The 21,226-nt window shown below is 39.8% G+C and overlaps 1 protein-coding gene across 1 annotated transcript in view; it reads left to right on the forward strand.

Moving 5' to 3' along the window:
* Positions 1–625: 625 nt before the first annotated feature.
* The window catches only part of gabrr2a (gamma-aminobutyric acid type A receptor subunit rho2a), a gene marked incomplete at its 3' end in the record, with an annotated part of 35,976 nt that continues 15,375 nt past the window's right edge, over positions 626–21,226 (forward strand). Inside the window, exons 1-3 of the mRNA XM_079174965.1 lie at positions 626–750; positions 6,169–6,275; positions 19,967–20,034. Coding sequence (XP_079031091.1) covers positions 629–750; positions 6,169–6,275; positions 19,967–20,034 — 297 coding nt within the window. The 5' untranslated portion in view covers positions 626–628. The remainder of the gene's footprint in view (positions 751–6,168; positions 6,276–19,966; positions 20,035–21,226) is intronic.

Raw genomic sequence — 21,226 nt, forward strand, 5'->3', positions numbered from 1 at the left:
ATATGTGCGTATGATTACACTTCAGTGTCTTGCTCAGGGACACTGTTAAGAGGAGCTGGGAATCAAACCAACAGCAGTCATCACGTACGCACCAGTCCAAATACTAACTCTCAAATGGTGGATGATTCTGCTCAGGGCCGCAGAAAGGCTGCCCTAAAGATGGAGGTTGTCTTTAAACTGCTCCGCCATGTCCTTGAGTTGAGTGAAACGTGATTCCTGATGAGAATTTTATTTACAAGAGGGAGGAATAATCTGCCTCTCTTGTTGTGTCATGCCAGGCTGCACATAATCTGTGTGTGTGTGCGTGTGTGTGTGTGAGTTCCCCCCTAGCCTGTAGGCTACAGATGTTCAGCCTCTCTCTCTCTCTCTCTCTCTCTCTCTCTCTCTCTCTCTCACTCTCACTCACTCGCTCGCTCTCTCGCGTGAGGATAAGTGCACACAGTGTATAGCATCGTGCAAACAGGCGCGTTCCTCTCCTGCAGCCGCCGCACGGCAGAGAGTCTGTTGCCATGAGCGAGGACGCGTCCATCCTCTGCTGAGGAACCATGCGCTGCCGGTCGAGCCCTGCTGGAATGAACCGACCGAGAGGGGCTTTCAAGGGACTCACCTGAGGATTAGCGCCGCCAAAATGCCTTATTTGACCAAACCTCTGATTTTACTTTTGTGTCTGGTTGCAACTGCCGAATGCCGTAAGCACATCCACCGGGTGCGGAGATGGACCGGCACTGTGGAGACCCAGAAACATGGCATGTAAGTGGAAGACAAATTTAGGATCAACACGTTTTTAGAGATGTGCAGAGATGTGCAGATACCACGGAGATACAGATACAAGTTATATTAATTGAATTGACATCATCACTAAATGTGTCAGGTAATAGTCAGTAGGTAAATGGACATTGTTGAACTGATGCTTGAGAGTAGTGGAGCTCATGGATCACTTGTCATATCATTTAGAATGATCTACATTTTCCATAATCATGAATAGAAAATAACAATTACAAGCAACAGAAGTCAATAGATGGAGCCAAATGACCTGCAGATATTCAAAAATGCATTGTGAAGTATATGTTGGGTGAAATGTGTGTTTTATCAAAATGGTATAAAACCAATTTTTTTCTCTGTGTTATTTTAGCCATAAAATGATGTTTTTCTTGCCTGGTTTGGTAAAAAAAAGCAACGTTGTGAAGTTTGCGTAATGCAGAAATAAGGTGTGTCAGAAGTGGATCTCTGATGATGACATCTTGGTAATGGTAATGCAACAGTTTGTGTATGTTTGCAGGATTGTTTGCAAAAGTCCTATTTATTGATTCATCTATCACATAGAAGGAGTGGAAATCGTAAAAAAAAATACGACAAGAAAGGTTAAAATAAAGCAAATTCAAACGGCATGGGCTGTATTTTAAATGGTTAACGGACTGCAGTTTTTTCAGTGCTCTGCCGAGCATTCACCCACACACAGTCATACACTGATGGTGGGGGAGCTGCATGCAAAAACTCTGAGGTTCAGAAGGACACCGTCATAGTCTCCGAGACCTCTCCAGATTATTATGTTAACAGAACCAGACAAAGGGCCACTTGTGGCTGTGGGAAATGTGACATTGATGCTGACATCGAGCCTCAAAACCTTGAAGGGTGGAGGCCAGGGTTGATGACTGGACCTGGAATTGCCTGGTCTTCAAGACAATAAGTTCCCAAAGAACAAAAGTGCATTGCCAATTAAGTTTCGAGGGAAACATATTTGATTTTGACATATCACAAATACGTTTCAGATCAAAGTCAGTGAAGTCCGCAGTTGGATGGTTAAGTCAATAAACAGAACTGTCACCCAGGAGACCTCAGTTTGAGTCTTTGTGAAACTATGACATTTTTACTAAACATAACCAAGTAGCTCTGTTTCCTAATCACAATCAAGATATTTTTTGTTGCGCTTTTGTTTTGTTGTAATTCACGCGTGTGTGGAAAATATGTTTCCGCTTGAAACATAATTTAGAATGCAGTTTGGTGTGAATAGGAATGTAATTTTGTAGGAGACAGGGTTGCACTCTAATGTTGGACAGCACTGCTCTAACTGCTACCAATAGTCAGCTTTGGTTTCACATCACATGTCCACTTTTAGCTATGACCATGATCTTTCCTAGTAAGGTTTTTCTTTTTATATGATTCCTATTGTTGTATGCTGTAACAGACGTATTTGCTTTGGGAGTATGGAGCCAAATCCAGGCCAATAGCTTTGTTCATTTGAAAAAAAACAATTGAACCCGAAAGCTTAAGTTTTGGTCTTGAACATTGAAAAATACAGCAATGTATTCAAACTAAAATGTATTCAATTCTGGAATTGTTTTGAATAAAATATTGATATATAATATATACTTTCATATATATTTTGATAGTTGATGTCAGATTCAGATCTTATCTTTTACAGTTCAAAAAAATGTTTCTGTTTAAAATCTTTTTTTCACATTCAGATCGTATTTTTTCAGTTTCAGACTTTTGGCCTTGATCTGGCGTGGGGGGCGTGGCTGATTAAATTAGTCTTTCCCTATACCCAGATCAGACGACCGGTTTGCACGTCAGGACCACTATGGGCCTCCACCAGAGTTACCCCGGCATAGTTCACTGTCTTTCAGGTCACCGAGTTGAATCCCCGGGCAGACTGCGCTGACCCCACCTGTTTACCTCTCAATAGTTTCAAACAATGTAGTCCTTCTGATTGAGGCAGCAGATCACAAAATACATGTCTTTTTGAAAGCAAGTTGTTTTGATGCTTAGTTTGGGGGAAATTGTCGCAGTATTAGCAGGATCTGGGAATCAAAGAGATTGCTCCCCGTGATCAGTATCGCTGTTTCAGAAAATGCCAAAAACAGGAAAGGCTTTTAGCAGGAAGGTGGACGAGGGTTCTGAGGTCCAGCTTGTAGTTAACTTTAGGCAACAAAAGCACTTTGGTAAAGGTTACGGATTTTGTTGCATGTTAATAAATATGTTGTGTATTGTGCATCAAGCCACTGTAAGCTTTGTCTGTATTGAACAGACAGCAACCCTTTGGTTCTGAAAAGTGAAGCCAATGCAGAAGTGCCTTAAACCTGCATTCTCTCTACTGTCCACCAGGGGGCGACTCCTCTGGTTGTATAGAAGTCTATGAGAAAATGACTCTACTTCTCTCTTGATTTATTACCTCAGTAAACATTGTAAACATGAGTTTATGGTCTCAATCTCTAGTTTCAAGTCTTCTTCAACACAGCATGATATTCATTTAGTAAATGATGGTCCATTTAAAGTCAAACAGACCATAAAGCAGGGGATGCTTTAGGGCGGGGCTACACAGTGATTGACAGGTCGCTACCACGGCGTTGTCCGTCTGAGAGTTGTCTGTGTTTTCGTCTAAGAACTTTCACCCTTTCACAGCGTGTTTTCACTTCATGAAAGGTAATTGATACATATTGGTCACCTGCAATTGATTTATTCAGCGTTCGTTCGACAGCCCAAAATAATGATGGCCAAGATTTAGAATTTGAGGCTTTAAACCGTAGTCCACAAACTACGTCTACTTCTTATATTCAGTCTATGGTATTAAACTATGACCACCTACCTTGAATTTCTTTTTTTTATTTTTTTTTTTTATTTAAAAGGGACCATGTACAGTTTAAACATTAATGTCACCATTCGATGCACTGTACCAGATTGTAGCTTAAGCTAATTTGCATCTGCAGTCCCTTGGCAGGTCAAACAAGGACAAGACAATAACACAGTAAAAGGAAAAGACATAATACAAGATATACCATAAGGAACATTCAAGACACTCAATACAACGCTACACACAAATAGCATATCAGAAATTAATGTTTGTCAATAAAATCAATAGTGCTGCCACAGAATAATCATACATTATTTTTTACAAATGCTGTTGTTGTCACAACGAACATTTAAAATCAGATATTTTGACAGTTCTAATAGGTTCAGTATCAACATTTTTGCGACTTTCCATTTATGTTCATTGAAGATTTGTCTTCATTATATTAATATAAATTATAACGGTAGTTACCTTAAGCTTTAAAATACACTTTCTGTTGGAACCTTTGCCTAGTGGTGGTTGCATCCATGCTTCCTTAACTCTGTTTGGCCTTTTTATGGCTGAATCTAACCAAACCATCGTGGTGAGATCAGAAATAGTTATTAGTAATGTAGGTAATGCAAGGAATTCACAAGCAATGTTGACCTGCTGATAGAAAATGATCAATCTTAAGGGTCGTTGCAAACAAAGTACTTTAGAGGACTTGTTGGAATCAAACCACCCACACAACAAGTCGAGTATGGGCTGATGAGTTCAATCACAGTGTGAGCCGTGATAAAAATCCTTGAGGAAGCGAATCACAACAACTCTCTCAGAGCATAATAACAGCATGAGCATGACAAAACATTAATCCCATTTTTCTAATTATTGTCACGCGAAACACAAACTTCAATGAGAGATGAAAAGACTTGGTGCTCAAGCAGAGCAGCACGTGTATCTCTTGGTGGTGGAGAGAACATGTATCTGTCTGGTATAGCTTCGCCATGTAAAGCCCGTCTGTCCTCAGAGGTGATTTAACACAACGTGTGGTCTAAACCAGTGGTCCCCACCCACCGGGTCATTTGGTACCGGGCCGCACAGTAAGAATACATATTATACTATTTCCGTTTTATTGATTATCAGAGTCTGAAAGAAGTTTTATTTTGAAAAATTACCGGATTCTTTCCCAATTTCATCCGCCTGTGCATCGTGACATGTCAAGACGCTCGTCTCGGTCACGTGATACGTTACCTCAAAAATGAAGCCCGCAAACTAGCGAAAATGAGTAAATAACTTCTGGAGAGCTTCTTTGCAAAGAGGAAAAGGCCACTAAGGAGACAGAAGAAGAGCCGACAACTTCCAAGAAAAAGAAAGCTTCATTTAACAGATGATATCAGGAGTCTAATTAAATATTATTATATAATAATATTACTATTCATTAACTTATTAAATATAATAAGTTAGATATTATTGTAATGTTCCGGACCTTTGCACGAGGAGATTTTCTCAATCTGGACCTTTCGGAATTTTAATTGAATACCCTGGTATATACTGTGTAATATCCAGGTCAGCATCGTTCCATTCACAACACGTTTAAAAGACGTCTATGGTTTCTGGTGAAAAGATATTCATAACTGGTCCAAAAGTCAATATGTTTTTCTAATATTTGTTTTATTTACAGATGTCCACGTTGAAAATATGTCAGATCTTCTGAAACCGGCTCCTGTGTGGCTTTGACAATGACGTTTAAATCAGGAAAGAGAGATTATGGTTGTATATAAAGAACGATGTTTGTTATATTTATATTGCGCTTAATAAATACAAATGAACTGTTGCCTGTGTCACTTGGTCTTTTGTCCTGTAAGTGGAAACTGATGTGTTACTATGACTATGTCATGTAGTTGCTACATATTGATCTGAGAGCATTTCGATGGTGAAATCAGGTTAAAAGTGGTTCAAAAGTGAAAGTTTTTTCACTGACTATATATAGACGTTGTTTAAACGTTCACGTTTAGACCAGATTTCAAGGGGATTTCCAATACTGGCTTTCAACTGATAAATGTGGATGTGGTTTCTTAGTAAGCCTCTAAAATGATGATATACTATTATTAGCACAATGTAGAGGACGAAAAATTGTAGTATTGCAAATCCCGTTGACATCTGGCCGTTGAAAACTCTATAAATAGTCGGCTAAAAAACGTTCACTTTTGAACCAATTCTGAACGCTTATTCAACGGTGGGCGTCGACGTCTTTTAAACATCTTTTCAACGGAAGAATGCTCACTGCGTGCAGCCAGAGTAACTGTTTTGCTTGAGCACATGGTTGATATCGACATTCCTAAAACTCTACCAAGAAATGATTAGTTTCTGCGTGACCTTTTAACCGCTGACATTTTATTGTTTTTTTTGAAAAGGGAGACTTTTACTGTGGTCTCTAATGCACTACAACATTTAAGGTGAGAAGAGAAGAAACCGGTTGTAAATAAATGATACATTTATGCAGTTCTTGTTTTGGTTGTCACATCAGATTGAACCTGTATGTGTCGGTGCGTTGCTTATTATCTTTTCAAAACCAAAAACCTAGTTCCTGCCCTCTAACCGTGAATGTCATCGTTCTCTAGCTCCTTGGCAAAGAAGCCTCCAGATGTGACGAAGTCTCGCAAAACGAAGACGGAGCAGCTGCTCAAAGTGGACGATCATGACTTCACCATGAGGCCGGCGTTTGGAGGTGGGTGTGGAATGCTCTCCTGTTATTTTTAGATATGATTTTCCTGTTGTATACGTACTCTGCAGGCATTTATTCAAGATCACAAACATACATGGACGCAAACTCAAGGTCCACTTAACAGCTTTTTCTTGAGCTTTTGATCACATCTCATCTCAACTCCGTTTACTGTTGAAGACCATCAGTGATGTGGTCAAAAGCTCTGGAAAATGCTAGTAAGAGGACGTTGAAGTCGGGGTTTTGTCGATTAACAGTATCGATCTAAGCAGCAGAACAGGACAAATATCTTTGTTTGAAACAGTTAGGCCCTTATGACTCAGGTGTGTTCATTTTTATTTATCATTTCATTTCATTTTTCTACATTATTTTCAGATACACATCTCTTATTATGCATGTATTTAGAAATAGACACTGAAAAGCAGATTTAATTTTAATTTCATTGCACAATACATCATGCAGAATGCAGGTGTTTTTGCAAATATTTGTACACTTCTCAACAGCAGCCTGCCCGAGGGATTCAACCTGGCGGGTTAGGGACGGCTGCTCGGTGTGGAAGGATCCCCTCATGGGACCTCTTTCCGGTGCCAGCTGGCCCTCGCTGGGGTCATTTCCTCTATAAGGCTCAGCAACTGCTGATTCTAGGTCGGCTTGGAAAAGCCTGGGTTAAAGGTGGCTGGCAGCTCTGAGTGTGAGCTTAACAGCAGCCCTCTCTCGTACCTCGTCGCCCAATTAACAACAACGCAATTTCTTTGCATTTTTTAACGGTTTTGAAGGTTTCCACTCTACGGCGATGATATGTTACTTTATATAAGTAAGAAGAAATCAGTACAGAAATGCTAAATATGTGTTGTGTCACACAGTGTCCTCATTGCGTAGGGAGAACTATCTTTCTTGTTTCCTGTACTCATTTTCCCTCTCACTACATATCCTTGTCGCATTCTTTCAGGAATCAAATTTCAGGAATAATATTTAAAAAATAATAACATTATGGGTTTATGTACTAAAAAAGGAATACATTGCCAATAGACTTTGTATTCAATAGTTCTTTGTAGCTCTTAAATATTTATATTGGTATTGGCGTACATCCAACATCCAGTGTTGTTCTTTTCTGTTTTGTAGCCAAGTTTATAACCCTGATGATATCACGATGACATCTTCAGGGTGTATCCTCAAGGTTACTTTTCTCAGACATGACCATAGCCACAGAAGACATTATACTCACAAGCTGAGTAGTTATGCCTCCACCAACCAGTCATGTTGCAGTTTACATACATGTTAGTCCAAATTATCATCACTTGATGCTTTTATCCTATTCGACTTTTGTGTGACATTGTCATAATTAGCATATGAATTCTTGAGTTAAAAATGAGTTTTGTGACGGCACAGCGGCCATGGCCTTTGACCATTCATATTCCGTTCATCCTTGAGTCCAAGTGGACGTTTGTGACAGATTTAATGAAATTCCTTTATAAGATGTCGTCAAGAATGGGACGTATGCAATGTCAAGGTGACCTTTGACCACCAAAATCTCATCAGTCTATCCTCCAGGTACCTCTATGCCATATTTGAAGAAATTCCCTCCAGGCGTTCCTGAGATATCGCGTCCACGAGAATGGATAAGACGTTAAGACAGGCGGACAGACAACCCACACACTTAAATGCTATTGCCGGCGCGGAGGCATAAATAACTGTTGGAGTGCTCCTTTAATCCTGTCAGATGTGATACCTGGAACTAGAAGCGACCTGCATGAAGACAGGGATGGAGGGAAGAGGGTACACATTGACCTGGGTGTGCGTGACCTGTCCTCCCGAAAGCTTGAAAAACCTATTGCATGTCAGCACTTCTATCCGCCCTCATGTCTCCAACTGGAATCATCTCAAAGCATGAAGCATCTGTATCCTACAGCTCTTGTGACTGCAAATAACAGACAAGAAAAACTTGATCCAAAGCTTTTTATCAATGCCTCTTCTGGGTTTTTAAGTTATTTAACACCCAAACTGGTGTTGTTTAGTGTGAGATCTAAAAACCCAGTTCACAAGATGTTGCAAACACTTTTTTTTTGTGTCTTGATGTCTTTTCATGGCATGAGTAAAAATGAGAGAAAGTGGTATTTTATCATTCCAATACTTAGTTCAAGGCTGGGTCCATGTTGATATGCTAAGAACTGTCTCTTATCATTCTTTTGAGCAATCCCATGGTGCTTGTAGAACTGCTCAAAACTTGACCGAGCATTCATGAGATGAACCCACATCCCTGATCTAAAATATGGCGACAAAGGAATAAATCTTCTGCTAAATCTTCTTTGTCTGAAGTTGTACCCTGTTGTAACCGCCATTTAGTGAGGTTAAGTGAGACAGAGAAGGTAGCAGGAGGTCACAGTGGAAATGGGACTAAAAATAGCCCGGGTACAGTCACACAGTCCCAGCTCAGGATACACGGCTGGAGTCGCATTAGTATAAGAGTATAAGAGTCTCTTACTCCATCCTGTTTCCCTAGAAAGATCTGCCCCCTCCAGATGTGATTATACCCATAGGTTTTTTTATATTGAATAATGCTTTGCTTTTTCTATCAAAACAGATTAGTAAGCTAGTGGCTTAGCCGCATCAGAATGAAAGAGTCTGACAATTTAAAATGCCCCCAACACTGCCCAACCTTCCTCCACAAAGGCAAGTCAATAACAGACTCGGACCCAAAACAGCAGCTTGGTGTTGTATAGATATCAAGTTGCGTTTAATAAAGGAACAACTTTGGTTTATCACAACTTGTTGTTTTGGGCCTCGTTGGATTTATTTTCAGCAATAATGATCCTGCTTTTCCAAGTTTTTAGCGATTACTTTTAGTGAGTACAACATTATCATAACCAATACAACCAAAGGTTGGACTGTATTTGAAGTTTTAAGTTATTATCCTTCTTATTTTGAATCTCACAAATATCTGTAATATATTGCCCCATCGTAAGGCTGTCGATAATCCCTGAACTGCAGCTTGTGCAACAGACTGACCAAAATGCACATGTAAAGGCACATTGCTGCGGGGCTCAAGCACTTGTGTCTACGATCTGGTGTGGTCACATTTATACAGCGATAAACACTTTTAGGATTGATCGTTACTTTGGCACGGTCTGACTCTGCAGTGGGAGGCTATCTGAACTCACCGTCCAGGCTGTTTTTGTCACGTTCCACTAAATCACACATTCAAGTGATTAGTTTGACACAAATCATTGTCCATTGACCTTGACTAACCACGCAAACCAGGCTAAGTCAACTAGCAGGCTACAGCCAGAGATGCTCTATGATAACAATGACGCATTATAAGCGCCGCCAATGGTTTAGGTGGTATGAACACTTACTGTCTTCGGGTGGTCATGGCGTGGGACAAAGTACATTTTCTCCTGATTTGTGCGTTCAAAAATTGTTTTTGCCACTGCCCCGCCTAAAGCGGCAGTAGCATGTGACACAGATACCGGAAGCTGACTCTCCGTGGGGTGTCTCCTTTCTGGAACGTCTTTGCTACAGCAAAGAGATAAAAACTGGTGCGCTGCCAAAACTTTGTGGGTAACATTAGAATTTCTGTTCTTGTGAGTGCTTGTGAGTAGTAGATGTAACCATCTGTTTGGGTCACAGGGTGTATAAAGGTTGTCATATACCAAACATTTTGTACTGCATGGTCTGGGGTCTAATACATTTACTGTTCCATAGTACAATCCCAGTTGGGTACATGTGCCAGACATTACCATATTGAACTAAAAAAATCTCTGTACATACATATTCCAAGCTCCCAATAGTTAGGAAAGCAATCTTTTAAACCATCAAGGTTTGTCTGACAAAGATCTCGATGCTTGACACAATACCTCTTTAAACTCCGGGGAGCCTACCAGTATTCCCCCCATTGTGAGGAATAGTACCACAAGGTACTATTTATGGACATCTAGGCATTACTTTTTAAGAAAGCTTGCCATGGAAAAAATTGTTGGTCAAGGGGAAACTCTGACCCAATGAGCTGAAAGGACAGGGGGACAGCCAAAATAATTCAGATTTTTCTTCAGGGGACCAGGAATCTGAGTATAAAATACTTATAAAATGTATCTGGCCAATGGTTTTCAAGGGGATCTTGCTCTGTGTTGGATCAGACTGTGAATGATGGATATATCCATGCTCAGGATCACCTAATAGGCCAAAAGCTTAGATTCAACGCTTAACTTGAAATTCCTTTTTTGATTTTGTTTGACTTGAACCCAAAAATACATTTGACTTGTCACAGCACGAAAAGCACAGGTAAATAATGAAATGAAAGATGGCAGAAGTCCGTTTAGCTGCTTTGATTTCAGGGTCGTGGTATTGCGAATGCTGTCCTATTAAGCTCTCTAAAACAGTTACATTTTGCACTTCCTTAGCTGTGGAACTTTCAAGATTCATATCTTTTCTAGAAAAATGCTCAATCAATCCGGTAGAGGCTATGATATCCTGACATACAGACTCCTAGTACTTACCTAACACTTGATCCAGCATTTCCCATAATGCAACCAATAGCATTTTTTATCAGTCCCACCCTGCCTGGTAAACGGCTCCGGCTTTCAAATCTCACATCCCCAGTTTGTAATGCAGGCCCTTGATCTCACCATTAGTGGTACTGATGAGTACATACTGTGTACACTGCAAGACTGTTACATTTACAGAGTACAAATACACAATCTTAAAGGTCTGGATCAAAGTAAGATGTGGCCTGTCTTTCAGTGGAGCTAACGTGAGGGGTGTATTTTTGCTCTTAATCCTCGGTAAAATAACACATTAAGCTTGTTGTTAATCCATGCAGAAGGGAAAGAGGGAGAAAGCCAATCGGACAGATAATTTGATGTATGGGCTCGGAGCGACTCATGTTACGATCTGTTAACTGTATACCAAAGCCACTGTGTGCATTTCAGAAACTGTGATGGCTTAGCAGTGTTGCAGATTCACTGGAGGTCGCGGTTACTTAAATGTATCCTTTACCGAGGACACTGCTGGATTCAATGAGAGTGGGTCTGTCTTAGGCTGAGAAAAATGACATGCAATGTATTGAACCACAAAACTTCCAACGGATACCTTCTCTATTTGAGTTAAAAGCTGTAACATTTTCATATTAACGGATCAGATGAATATGGTGCGATTGTAATCAGACCATTTCATAGTTGCAAATACAAACATTCCAGATGTGTCCCAGTTCATTTCCTGTTGCCGTGCCATATAGAGGCTCACATTGGTGTCAAGCCTGTATACTCTACATGTATTGGAGTGTAATAGAACATCTTTGTAATCAATAACTAACCAACCATTATGGTGTTTAATAATAAACCCAATCTGCTCCTGGCTAATGTCTGGTAGCAGGAACATTCTGGTTAACCCAGCAATAGGAAGTCTGGTCTGTTGTGCCCACGTCTTCACAGAGACCTGGCTCCATAGTGGCATCTCCTTCAAACAAATGGAATTATTTAAGTTTCTTGCTAAAAGTACATTTCACGAGATTACATTTGAACACATCATGATAACAATATAATTCACCTTTGCCCACTACTCATTTTTACTTGAAAGCATCCTAATGTACCTCCTCTGTTGACAAGTGGACTGGTGTAATCAGACATAGTAACTGCAGGAACACTTGTCAGAATGAGCAATGAAGGAAATCCTCAGTGATTGTGTTGAGAAGCTAGTGGTTTTGTGTTTTGGCATGATTGTATAAAGTGTATTATAAGACGACATCGAGCCCATTGCTTGAAAAACGTTACATAGCCGCTCGATTTTGAGTTGAATGACGTCGGTTTGACGACGCTTTACAGCAGTGGTTGTGTTCATTCAATCACACAATACAACATTGGTCGTTGGCAGTCACATCACTGGCGGACATCTGCACTCTACTGAGTGCTCCTTTCTAGTTAAATAGGATTTCTTAGAATAGGATAGGTGATTCTTATGTTGATACCAATTGGCATTGGAAGGTAAAACAAGGACAGGGATGTTAAGTACCTTTTTCTTCTTTACTTATCCAGGGAAATTCAACAGAGCTGTGGGTCTTTGGTGACTCCCTGCTGCATCCTCAATCTGTCAACTTTGCCTATGAGCAGTTTTTAATCTTTTAGTCTTGATGAAGAGGTTCAAGGGGCATTGCCGCACCACTGAAATGCACAGAAAGTATAACAATTTTTATATTTCATTTAAAGGCTCTCAACTCAAAACTAATTGAATTGACATGACTGAAAATCATCCCCCACAAGTCTAAAAATATAATCGCATAATATCCACCAAACATCAGGGCTGTGACTGCTGCTGCCACAGTTTGATGTCACAAGTGTGGAGATTCAATTAGCAGATCGTATCAAGCTTGCTACTGTACATTAAAGGAAAATGTAACACTATTGATTAGGATCACTGCCGCTTCATCATTCCAAACCAAGTTAAACTATGTCACTTTTAAATGTGTGCATAATTGAATTGGCACGAGAAGATGTTCAGCTTATCAAATGCCAACAACAGAAATGTGTTGTTTACTTTATCCCCGATCACCATAGTGACATGCTATCCCTGTTTGTCATCTGTGAGGGGACATGAGCTCACAGTAATAACCACCGTTTTTCTTTCCTTTTTGCGTAGCTTAAGCTTTAAACAGAGCTCACTGATGGATGGGTCAGTAGCACCCAGATACCATCTGTTGACGTCGGCTTGATTTGAGGTGGAGTCGAGCTTTAGCCGCTAGCTTCACCCAGTCTATTTCAGCTTGCCTGCAGTGTTAGCCTAGCCTAGCACTGCCTATGGCTGCATGGCAGGCCCCACTCCAGCAGAGATGAGCAGATTAAGCTGGCAGCGGTTCCTCCTGTTTACAGCTTAGATTAGCAAAGGCACCAATCTGTTAAGCCATTAGGCAGCTGTTACCCCGCAATGACACTTTATCCCAACTGAAGAACAGACACAGAAAAACAAACGTGCAAAAAAAGTGCATCCAGTCTTGGTGAAGGTACTTTGATACTCTCATATTGTTGTATTGTATGTTGTGCATTATGACAATTTGGTCTTGATAACTTCTTCTTTCTTCTTTTTTTTACTGTGTATTTCCATACATTGTGGTGAACACACAGTGCCCTATGGACTACTTCCTATACTTCTGTGAATTTTAATTTACGTGAAGAGGATTTCCGTCAGAATTAAGTTTTTGATATCTTGATTGATGTTCTTGCTAGAGTCTGCCAAATTTTCAAAAAGTGGGTGGCGAGTAAAATATCAGAGCAAAGGTCAAAAATGTATGAAATTATGAGAATAACAACCAGATTTGCAAATGCTATGATTTTTCTTAAAGGCTGCAAACTCACAGAGAAGTCTGCAGTCCCTCTCAGCTCTACAGAGCCTTTTTACTCAGCAGGCAGCTGTGTTCTATGAAAAAAGCCCTCATAAAACCACTGCACACTACCTGCTCAGCAGCAAACAGCAGACACACACAGTTAGAGACTAACTGGCCTCACCAGGCTTTCAACTAACTAATATAAACCGATCCGCATCAGTATTAGATGGTGAGCTCTAGGTTCAGTTGTGGACGTGTCAGGAACAGTGTGTCGGTTTCAGCTCGTTACATGCATAGTGTCTTTTCAAAATAAACTTCTACGGTAGGTTTACTTAGTTTTTGGGGTTTACTTGTGCAACAAAACTACTTGGTTAGGTCTAAGAAAAGATTGTGGTTGGGTTAAAATAAGTATGTTTATTACGGAAATGGAGTTAAGGAAGCTAAAATAAGTGAATGTTGACTTGGTTTCACATGGGACATGAACAGTGGTTTACTGGGTGAATGTCCTATGTTTGTTTGACCCGTCCACTCTAAGCAGACTCTTTATACTACATCAGTTTCTGTCTAATAATGGCATGGATGGTAGTTGAAAGCCCAGTGCTTCTCATACGTATGATGTATGATGCACAGATGTTAAAGGGTGCACAGGAAAGACCAGCAAGTACTGTTTTACACTCTGCTATGCTGGTCACTCTTTATCACTCTGAAATTGATTGACAGGTCTTTTAATAACTAACGTTATTGTTGTTCTCTGCTACTGCATATGGTTTCTTTACACCATTAAAGTTTGTCAATGTGTAGAAAAGGGCCTCCATTATGACCAATTAAAAACACTAAAATGCTTCAGTTATACGTCAAATTCAAGTACGTAAAAACATCACTCCCATTTGTCCAAAACAATTATTGATTGGCACAATAATGGGACACTGTGTAGGATTTGGTGGCATCCAAGCATGTCGGAGGACTACAGTGAAACTACGGTCTGCCTAGAGAGGGTTTGTCTGTTCTGGGCTACTGTGAAGAGGACCCGCTCCCTGTGTAGATATGAAGGACTCATTCTAAGCTAACGAAAACACGATTATTGGTTTCAGGTGATTATACACTGGAAACATAGTTAGGGACATTATCTTCCATTTCTGCTAATAGTTCCCTTAAATGCTACACACTGTTCCTTTAAGGCTGTGATACATGTTGCTGACACACATTCAGTGAGGGTGGGCTGTTTGTTGCTGGGTCTAATAAACCCAGGCTAAGTGGCAGAGCTGTCCGCATTTACAAGCATCGAGCAAAAACCTTTTACACCCATGCAGTGGTACAGCGAAACCGTTTTGATAACACCCTCGTTTGATTGGCTCTATTAAAAACCACAGAGATGGAAGAGACAGAAATCCACCAGCTGTGTTTGTGATAACAGCCACTGAAGAAAGCAATCAGGCATCAGTCTACATTCATTTTGAAACATCAATAACACCGAAACACTGCGTCTGTGCCAAGTCAAAGAACACAATTAAAAAATCTGGCAGTTTATTTACTTTTACAGTTTCTATTGCAAGGGAAACATGTCATTTATAGTAATTGTCTAAGAATTTGACAAACAAACAATAAACTAAAAAATCATTATATTTAGTGTTCCAATCCCGTGCACATCATGGATATGGAAAACAGGAAATAACATATACAGTTAATGTTCAGTGTACTCCAAGTAGATATACGCTACAGTGAAATTAAATGTAAAATGGACATTTCGTTTTCAATTTGACAACGTGCAACCTGTTTCAAAACTGTATTTTTGTGTATGAATACTTTGTGATTGACAGGTCTCTACCACAGCGTTTTTTTCTGCTTTGGAGTTGTCTGTGTTTTTTTCTTAGAACTTTAACCCTTTCACAGTGTGATCACTTCATGAAAAATGTCTTATTTAGCTTTCTTATTAGCTCCACCCTCTTCTGTCACTTCTGATTAAACAAACACGAGATGGTGCAGCCAGAAACAAAGATGACAAAAGTCAAAATGTCAAAAACTCAGAGCTTCAAAACACTCGTCCACAAACCACTGGGTGTATCCACAGTAAGTACGTCCACTTCTTATCGACAGTGATGGATTCTCCGAGGCCTTTTTTCGTAAAATGTGTCAAAGTCAACCATTTCCAAGACCATTTCCATATCATTGTCATTTCCTTTTCCTTTGACAATTGTCAGTTAATACAGACTTCCATAGCTGTATTGCACTTTGGTCATATACATATTAATACTAATTTCCTTTTATTTTGGGAATATATAAATATATATACATATATATATATATACGTATATATATATATATACAACCCAAAATAAAATAGAATCTATTTCAGTTTATAAAATCTAGTTCATTTAATTTGTAACCACTTAGTTTGTGCATATTAACACATACATTTAATGAACTTGGAGCAACGAGTAAAGTTGCTCCTTCCATGTAAATACCATTACATTTGTATTAACACATAACAAACAACTCAACTTGATCAACCCACTGGCAACGCCTGCAGTAATTATAAAAAGATGACGTGCTTTTCCAGTTCAGGAGTTGTTGTTTTCCTCATTATGGTTAAGGTGACAAAGATATGTGTGTGCATGGTTTTGGGCTAATGAGTGTGGAGAGGTCACCGAGCATGGACAGCATTTGAATGAAAGGGACACTGCTGCGGAGTGAAGACAAGGAAGCGAGCGAAGACCTCTCAGGACTTCCAAAAATGGATTGGGGACACTGTTCAAATCTAAAGGCCCCTTCAGACTCTGCAGTCCTGTCATCATTTAGTCAGCTTGTAGTGAGGTGTCAGTGGTGCAACAAAGCCTCAGATTCACTGGCTGCTGCTGTCTCTGCTGTCATGTTCATTGGATACATGTCGGAATACAGTTTCAGGCTCTGAACATCCGAGTCACTGACTGGATCTACATCACTTCACAGCACTCTCAGCAATGCAGAGAGATTGTAAGCAATTCATGAGATCTGGCGTGAAAAGATAAGATAGAACTTTATTTATCCCAAGAGAGATTGTTGTGCAGCAGTTGCAGTATAAGGAAGGGTGCAAATATCGAGTTGATTGCAACAAGAATGAAAGTGTCTGTTACAAAGGGGTTGGCTCACACAAATTATATAAAAATAAACTTTATTTAAATTTCCTCCTGTGGTATGTCTCCTTGCAGATATTTTCGGTTTGGTTTGTTTAGGATTTTGAGACATCTTTAATTAATTCTGCCTTCACAATAAAAGTGAATGGAATTTATTTTGTGCCACTCAAAGTATTTCAAAAACCATTTGTTTTTTCTCCAGTATCTGTGTATCTGTTAGTCTTGATAGATCCACTGGATACTCTGCTTTTATTACTTCAGCTCCGTCCAACTAGAGGTAAACTGGTTGGTTTGGCACTCACAGCTAAAAGCAGTCTTTTGAAGTTCTCATTTCCTGTAGCTTTATTGGTTTTCGAATGCAGAACAGGAAACAAGCACAGAGGGTTTAGCTAATGCCTCCCTCAGTGTGCAGGCTCAGTGATTGGGAACCTCTTTTAAAACAGACGTAGAAGAAGCCTGCAGCCTGCAGGTTGATTCATAATCGTAGTGTAAACAACATCACTCTCTGATCACAGTCATTGACGCAATCAACTTGTACTGACTAACACAGTAAAATCCCATCTGGTTAATCTGAACTAATATCAACTTGATGCAGACTGTAATTGCTGTGACCAACATGACCAATTGGTAATCAAACAAAATTCAGCCTGGCATTTGGCCAGCAGCGCTGTCTGCTTTCATCTGCTTTCATCTGCTTTCATCTGCTTTCATCTGCTTTCATCTGCTTCTTTGGGCACATTTTCTCAGGGCTCTTTCTTGCCATTTTGGTGTGCCAGGCCATTGGATTGACCTTTTCATTGCCAAATGACTTAATATTTTAGAATCCAAATTCAACTTAACTTCTGGTCTTGGTCATATAACCAACGACACTTGTCGCTTAGTCGTTCCTGTTGTGCTAATGCTGGGATGTTTGGACAGGATTTAGACTCACTCTGTCTTGAGGACTGTCTAGTTGTTAGTTTGTATTGACTAGCCTGGTTCTCTGTCCCTGTCTCAGCTGTCTCACTTCCTCAAGGCGATGTGCTCTCCTCTAACCCCCCCAGACCTGCCGTTCTCTACCTGTCCACCAGATGCCCTTAGAAGAACCCACCAGTCCCAGTCACCTGACTCACATTCACCCGCTCACCTGCTGTACATATGCAAACTTTACATGTCTGCAGAATAAAATAAAAAAAATCCAAAATGTTCAGCATATATGCACATTCTGTGCAATAATTGTGCAGTCATAAAATTACTTTCCATTCATTTTCTTTTGCTTATCCGGGCCTTCCCACTCACCTGCAAACCACCCCAGTGTGTGCTGAAAGTCATGGTTTGATGAAGCCAACCGAACCAAATTATCTGCAAAGAGCAGAAAAGCAATTCTGTCCCCAAACCTGACACTCTCCTTCCTCCTGACTGTGCCTTGAGATCCTCGCCGTGTACTTCATGAACAGAATCCTTGACAAGGGACGACCCTGGCAGAGGCCAACAGCCACTAAGAATGTGCTTGACGTTGTGCTGAGAAAACACAGCTCTGAATTGTTGATTTGGACTTTTTTCCGTTAAGTCCCTGAAGGTGTGAAATTGAAAATGCTACTTTGTACTTTGAATGCCAACCAGTTGACCTCTAGGTGGACATTGCTGATTTAGATGCTTTCAACGAACCAGTTGAATAAGCTTGAGCATTGCAATCTTTCATTGTTTCTTTAGAAGAAAGAACATTCTTTTTGGTGTAGTTTGTATCTCAGATCAGACACACTGCTAGAAAACTCCAGAACATGAATATAGCGCCTTAATATTGAGTTGAACATTGGTTGATCAGGTCACCGTGAGAACAGATGACCTTTCTGCCTGATGTGACAAGAAGTGCTACACACTTGATGGCATTGTCCCATTAGGTGGAGAATAATCCAGAGTGCAGAGATCCGTTCCCAGACCCTCATCTGAAGAGCTTTGATGACTGTAATCTTGCATTTAGAGTCTCTGCTAATCTCCTTGGATTACAGACTGTATAGATAAGTGATGCAAAGTGGTTCAAATCGCCTGCAAATCTTCCCTCCACTTATGTGCAACGTATGAAGTGTGTACACGCTGACTGGTGATATGTGAGAGGGTCATACATAATGCTGTTATCCTTATGTAAAGGTCAGAGGCCATGGCAGCGATAGTAAAGGGATATAAAACGTTTACCAGAATCCAGTTAAAGCAGAATGGGATACAGTAAATAGAACGCTGTCTCATTAGGTGGGTTCATTTAACCAATCATGAAAAGACCTCAATTTTACCCAACGTGTATGAACATAACCATGACATAGATGTACCAGCAGTATATCAATAAGGCATGGGAACAGTTGATGCCTGGATTTCCTCTTTTCCATTAAAATAACTCTTTAGCAGATGTTTGATCTGTTTTTGGGTCACTTGTTCCACTTCCTGTGGATTTACGTAAAGTGTTGTGATCCCTGATTTATACACTGCTTAAATCAGACAGCTGCCAATTTTTGAATTCCACACGAGTTGAAGCACACTGAGAAAATGGTACAAATGTCACCATGAGTTCACACAGGACAAAATAAAATTGGTGTCACCAATGCTTTAAAAAAAATTGGCTGTATTTGGGTCCCCAAAACTCACATTAATACTTCTCAGCAAGAAATTCACTTATATATAGACCCCGCCCCACAAAAAAGACAAGAGTAAGTATGTCTAAACTGATTGTAAATATAAGCTGTGTAACTGTTAAGGATACAGGTGGAAATGAATAATGGACACAGCACTTTGATGGTCCCTATCTTACTTCAGAATTCAGCTCATCGCAAGCTTTTCAAGATGCCTGACATAAAATAATAATAATAATCTGATAAAAAGTTACTAATCTCACAGAATCACATTTTTAAGATTTATTGTTATTTCATATTTTGTTTTGTTTTAGTCCTATTTGTTTACTTTTTTTTGCAAATCTGTGTGCTGTGAAAAAGGATGATTTTTTTTTTTAACCTATAAGTTACATAGTTCGTTTTTTGTTTGTTTGGTCCTTTGGCACTTTGTGTTTCCCCCACTTGATTGCTTTTAGCCTCTTCATTTTAGAAGAAAGGTCAGTAGATGCTCAAAATAGAAAGTGCTGCAGTCAAATTATGGCAGAAGGAAACTAGGTGTCTGAAACACTCAGCTCTGAACTGAGCGGAGGAAGGCAGCCAACTTGAAAAATGTAATAGTTGTCTCATAAAGCAGCTGGGCGGCACCGCCTGCAGTTTGCTTTCACATGTATTTGCTCATGATATACTTTTGTTTGGCAGGGCCTGCCATCCCTGTTGGAGTGGACGTTCAGGTGGAGAGCTTGGACAGCATCTCTGAGGTTGATATGGTAAGAAAACCTGCATTTATCCACACCTCAATATCATGTGACAGATAATTAAAGATGATGCATGCCACAGTGTGAGAGAAAGATAAGTGTACTAGTGGTAGTGTAATGACATGGCGGAGAAAAGTAAAATATGTTTTTATTTTATATTATTTTAGAATATTATAATGATAATAATAAAACAAATATATATGAATATAGTTAGCACAAATCAAAACAACAGTTACAACATGCTTTTATAAAGCAATACAACAATTCACGAAAGAAGAGAAATCAAGTAAGCATTAAAAAAGCAGAATAAGCAAAGGAGACGAATGAAATATCAAAACAGCAATGAATCAGCAACAAGGATTTAAAAAATCTCTTCCTACAAACAAACATCTGTGAAATACATGCAGCAGAGTACATAATCAAGTGTATACGTAGTATTCATACACACATATACACATGTCTCAAATCTAGTTTCATAATTCCTACGTAACACACCTACAGTGACTGTGTAGGGCTCTGACTTCTGCCAAAAGGTGACCTACACTAAAAAGTTCTGTGCCTGAACACATCCTGCGTGGAACCAGACGGAGGACTGAAGTTCACAATGTGCTACTTTTGCTACACATGCTGTGGAGACATCACGTTGAACCCAGCCATGGGAACAGCCCGCAGGTTGCTGCCCGAGGAGCTCTGTGTGCAGGTCGATAAGGAGAGAGGAAGTTATCTGAGGGCTATGATGTGCTTATGAGTGATATCTCAAAAACTGGTGTAAAGAAATGAAAGGGCGATTAACAAGTTATTTTTTCTCGTATTTTGTTAAGTAGAATTTGCAGTTTATGCCTGATTAAAGACATTCACAGTGAGGAACCATAAGTGTGTATGATGTGACGTTGTATTTAGTCCAAGTGCAAAATGTATTGAATTCTGGCAATATTCCTTGAGGTGTAGGCTAAAGATTGGATGACCTTGCTAATATGTGATTCAAGTTGATGCTCTTTCTAAACGTCACGCCTATAATCAGATAGAATGATGAATATGTTGGAAAGGATCTGTGTGCAGGTGGTCAATAATACGATTTTTTTGGTTATAAGTCAGTGTAAAACAACTTGTTCAATGATACACAAACAGGCATCTATGCAGTTTCTTCCAGTACAACAAAGGGTAAAATAATCTGCATATGTTTCAGTTCACTCCATTTTCTACC

This window comes from Pholis gunnellus (assembly GCF_910591455.1).
Source record: "Pholis gunnellus genome assembly, chromosome: 15".
NCBI classification, from domain to species: domain Eukaryota; kingdom Metazoa; phylum Chordata; class Actinopteri; order Perciformes; family Pholidae; genus Pholis; species Pholis gunnellus.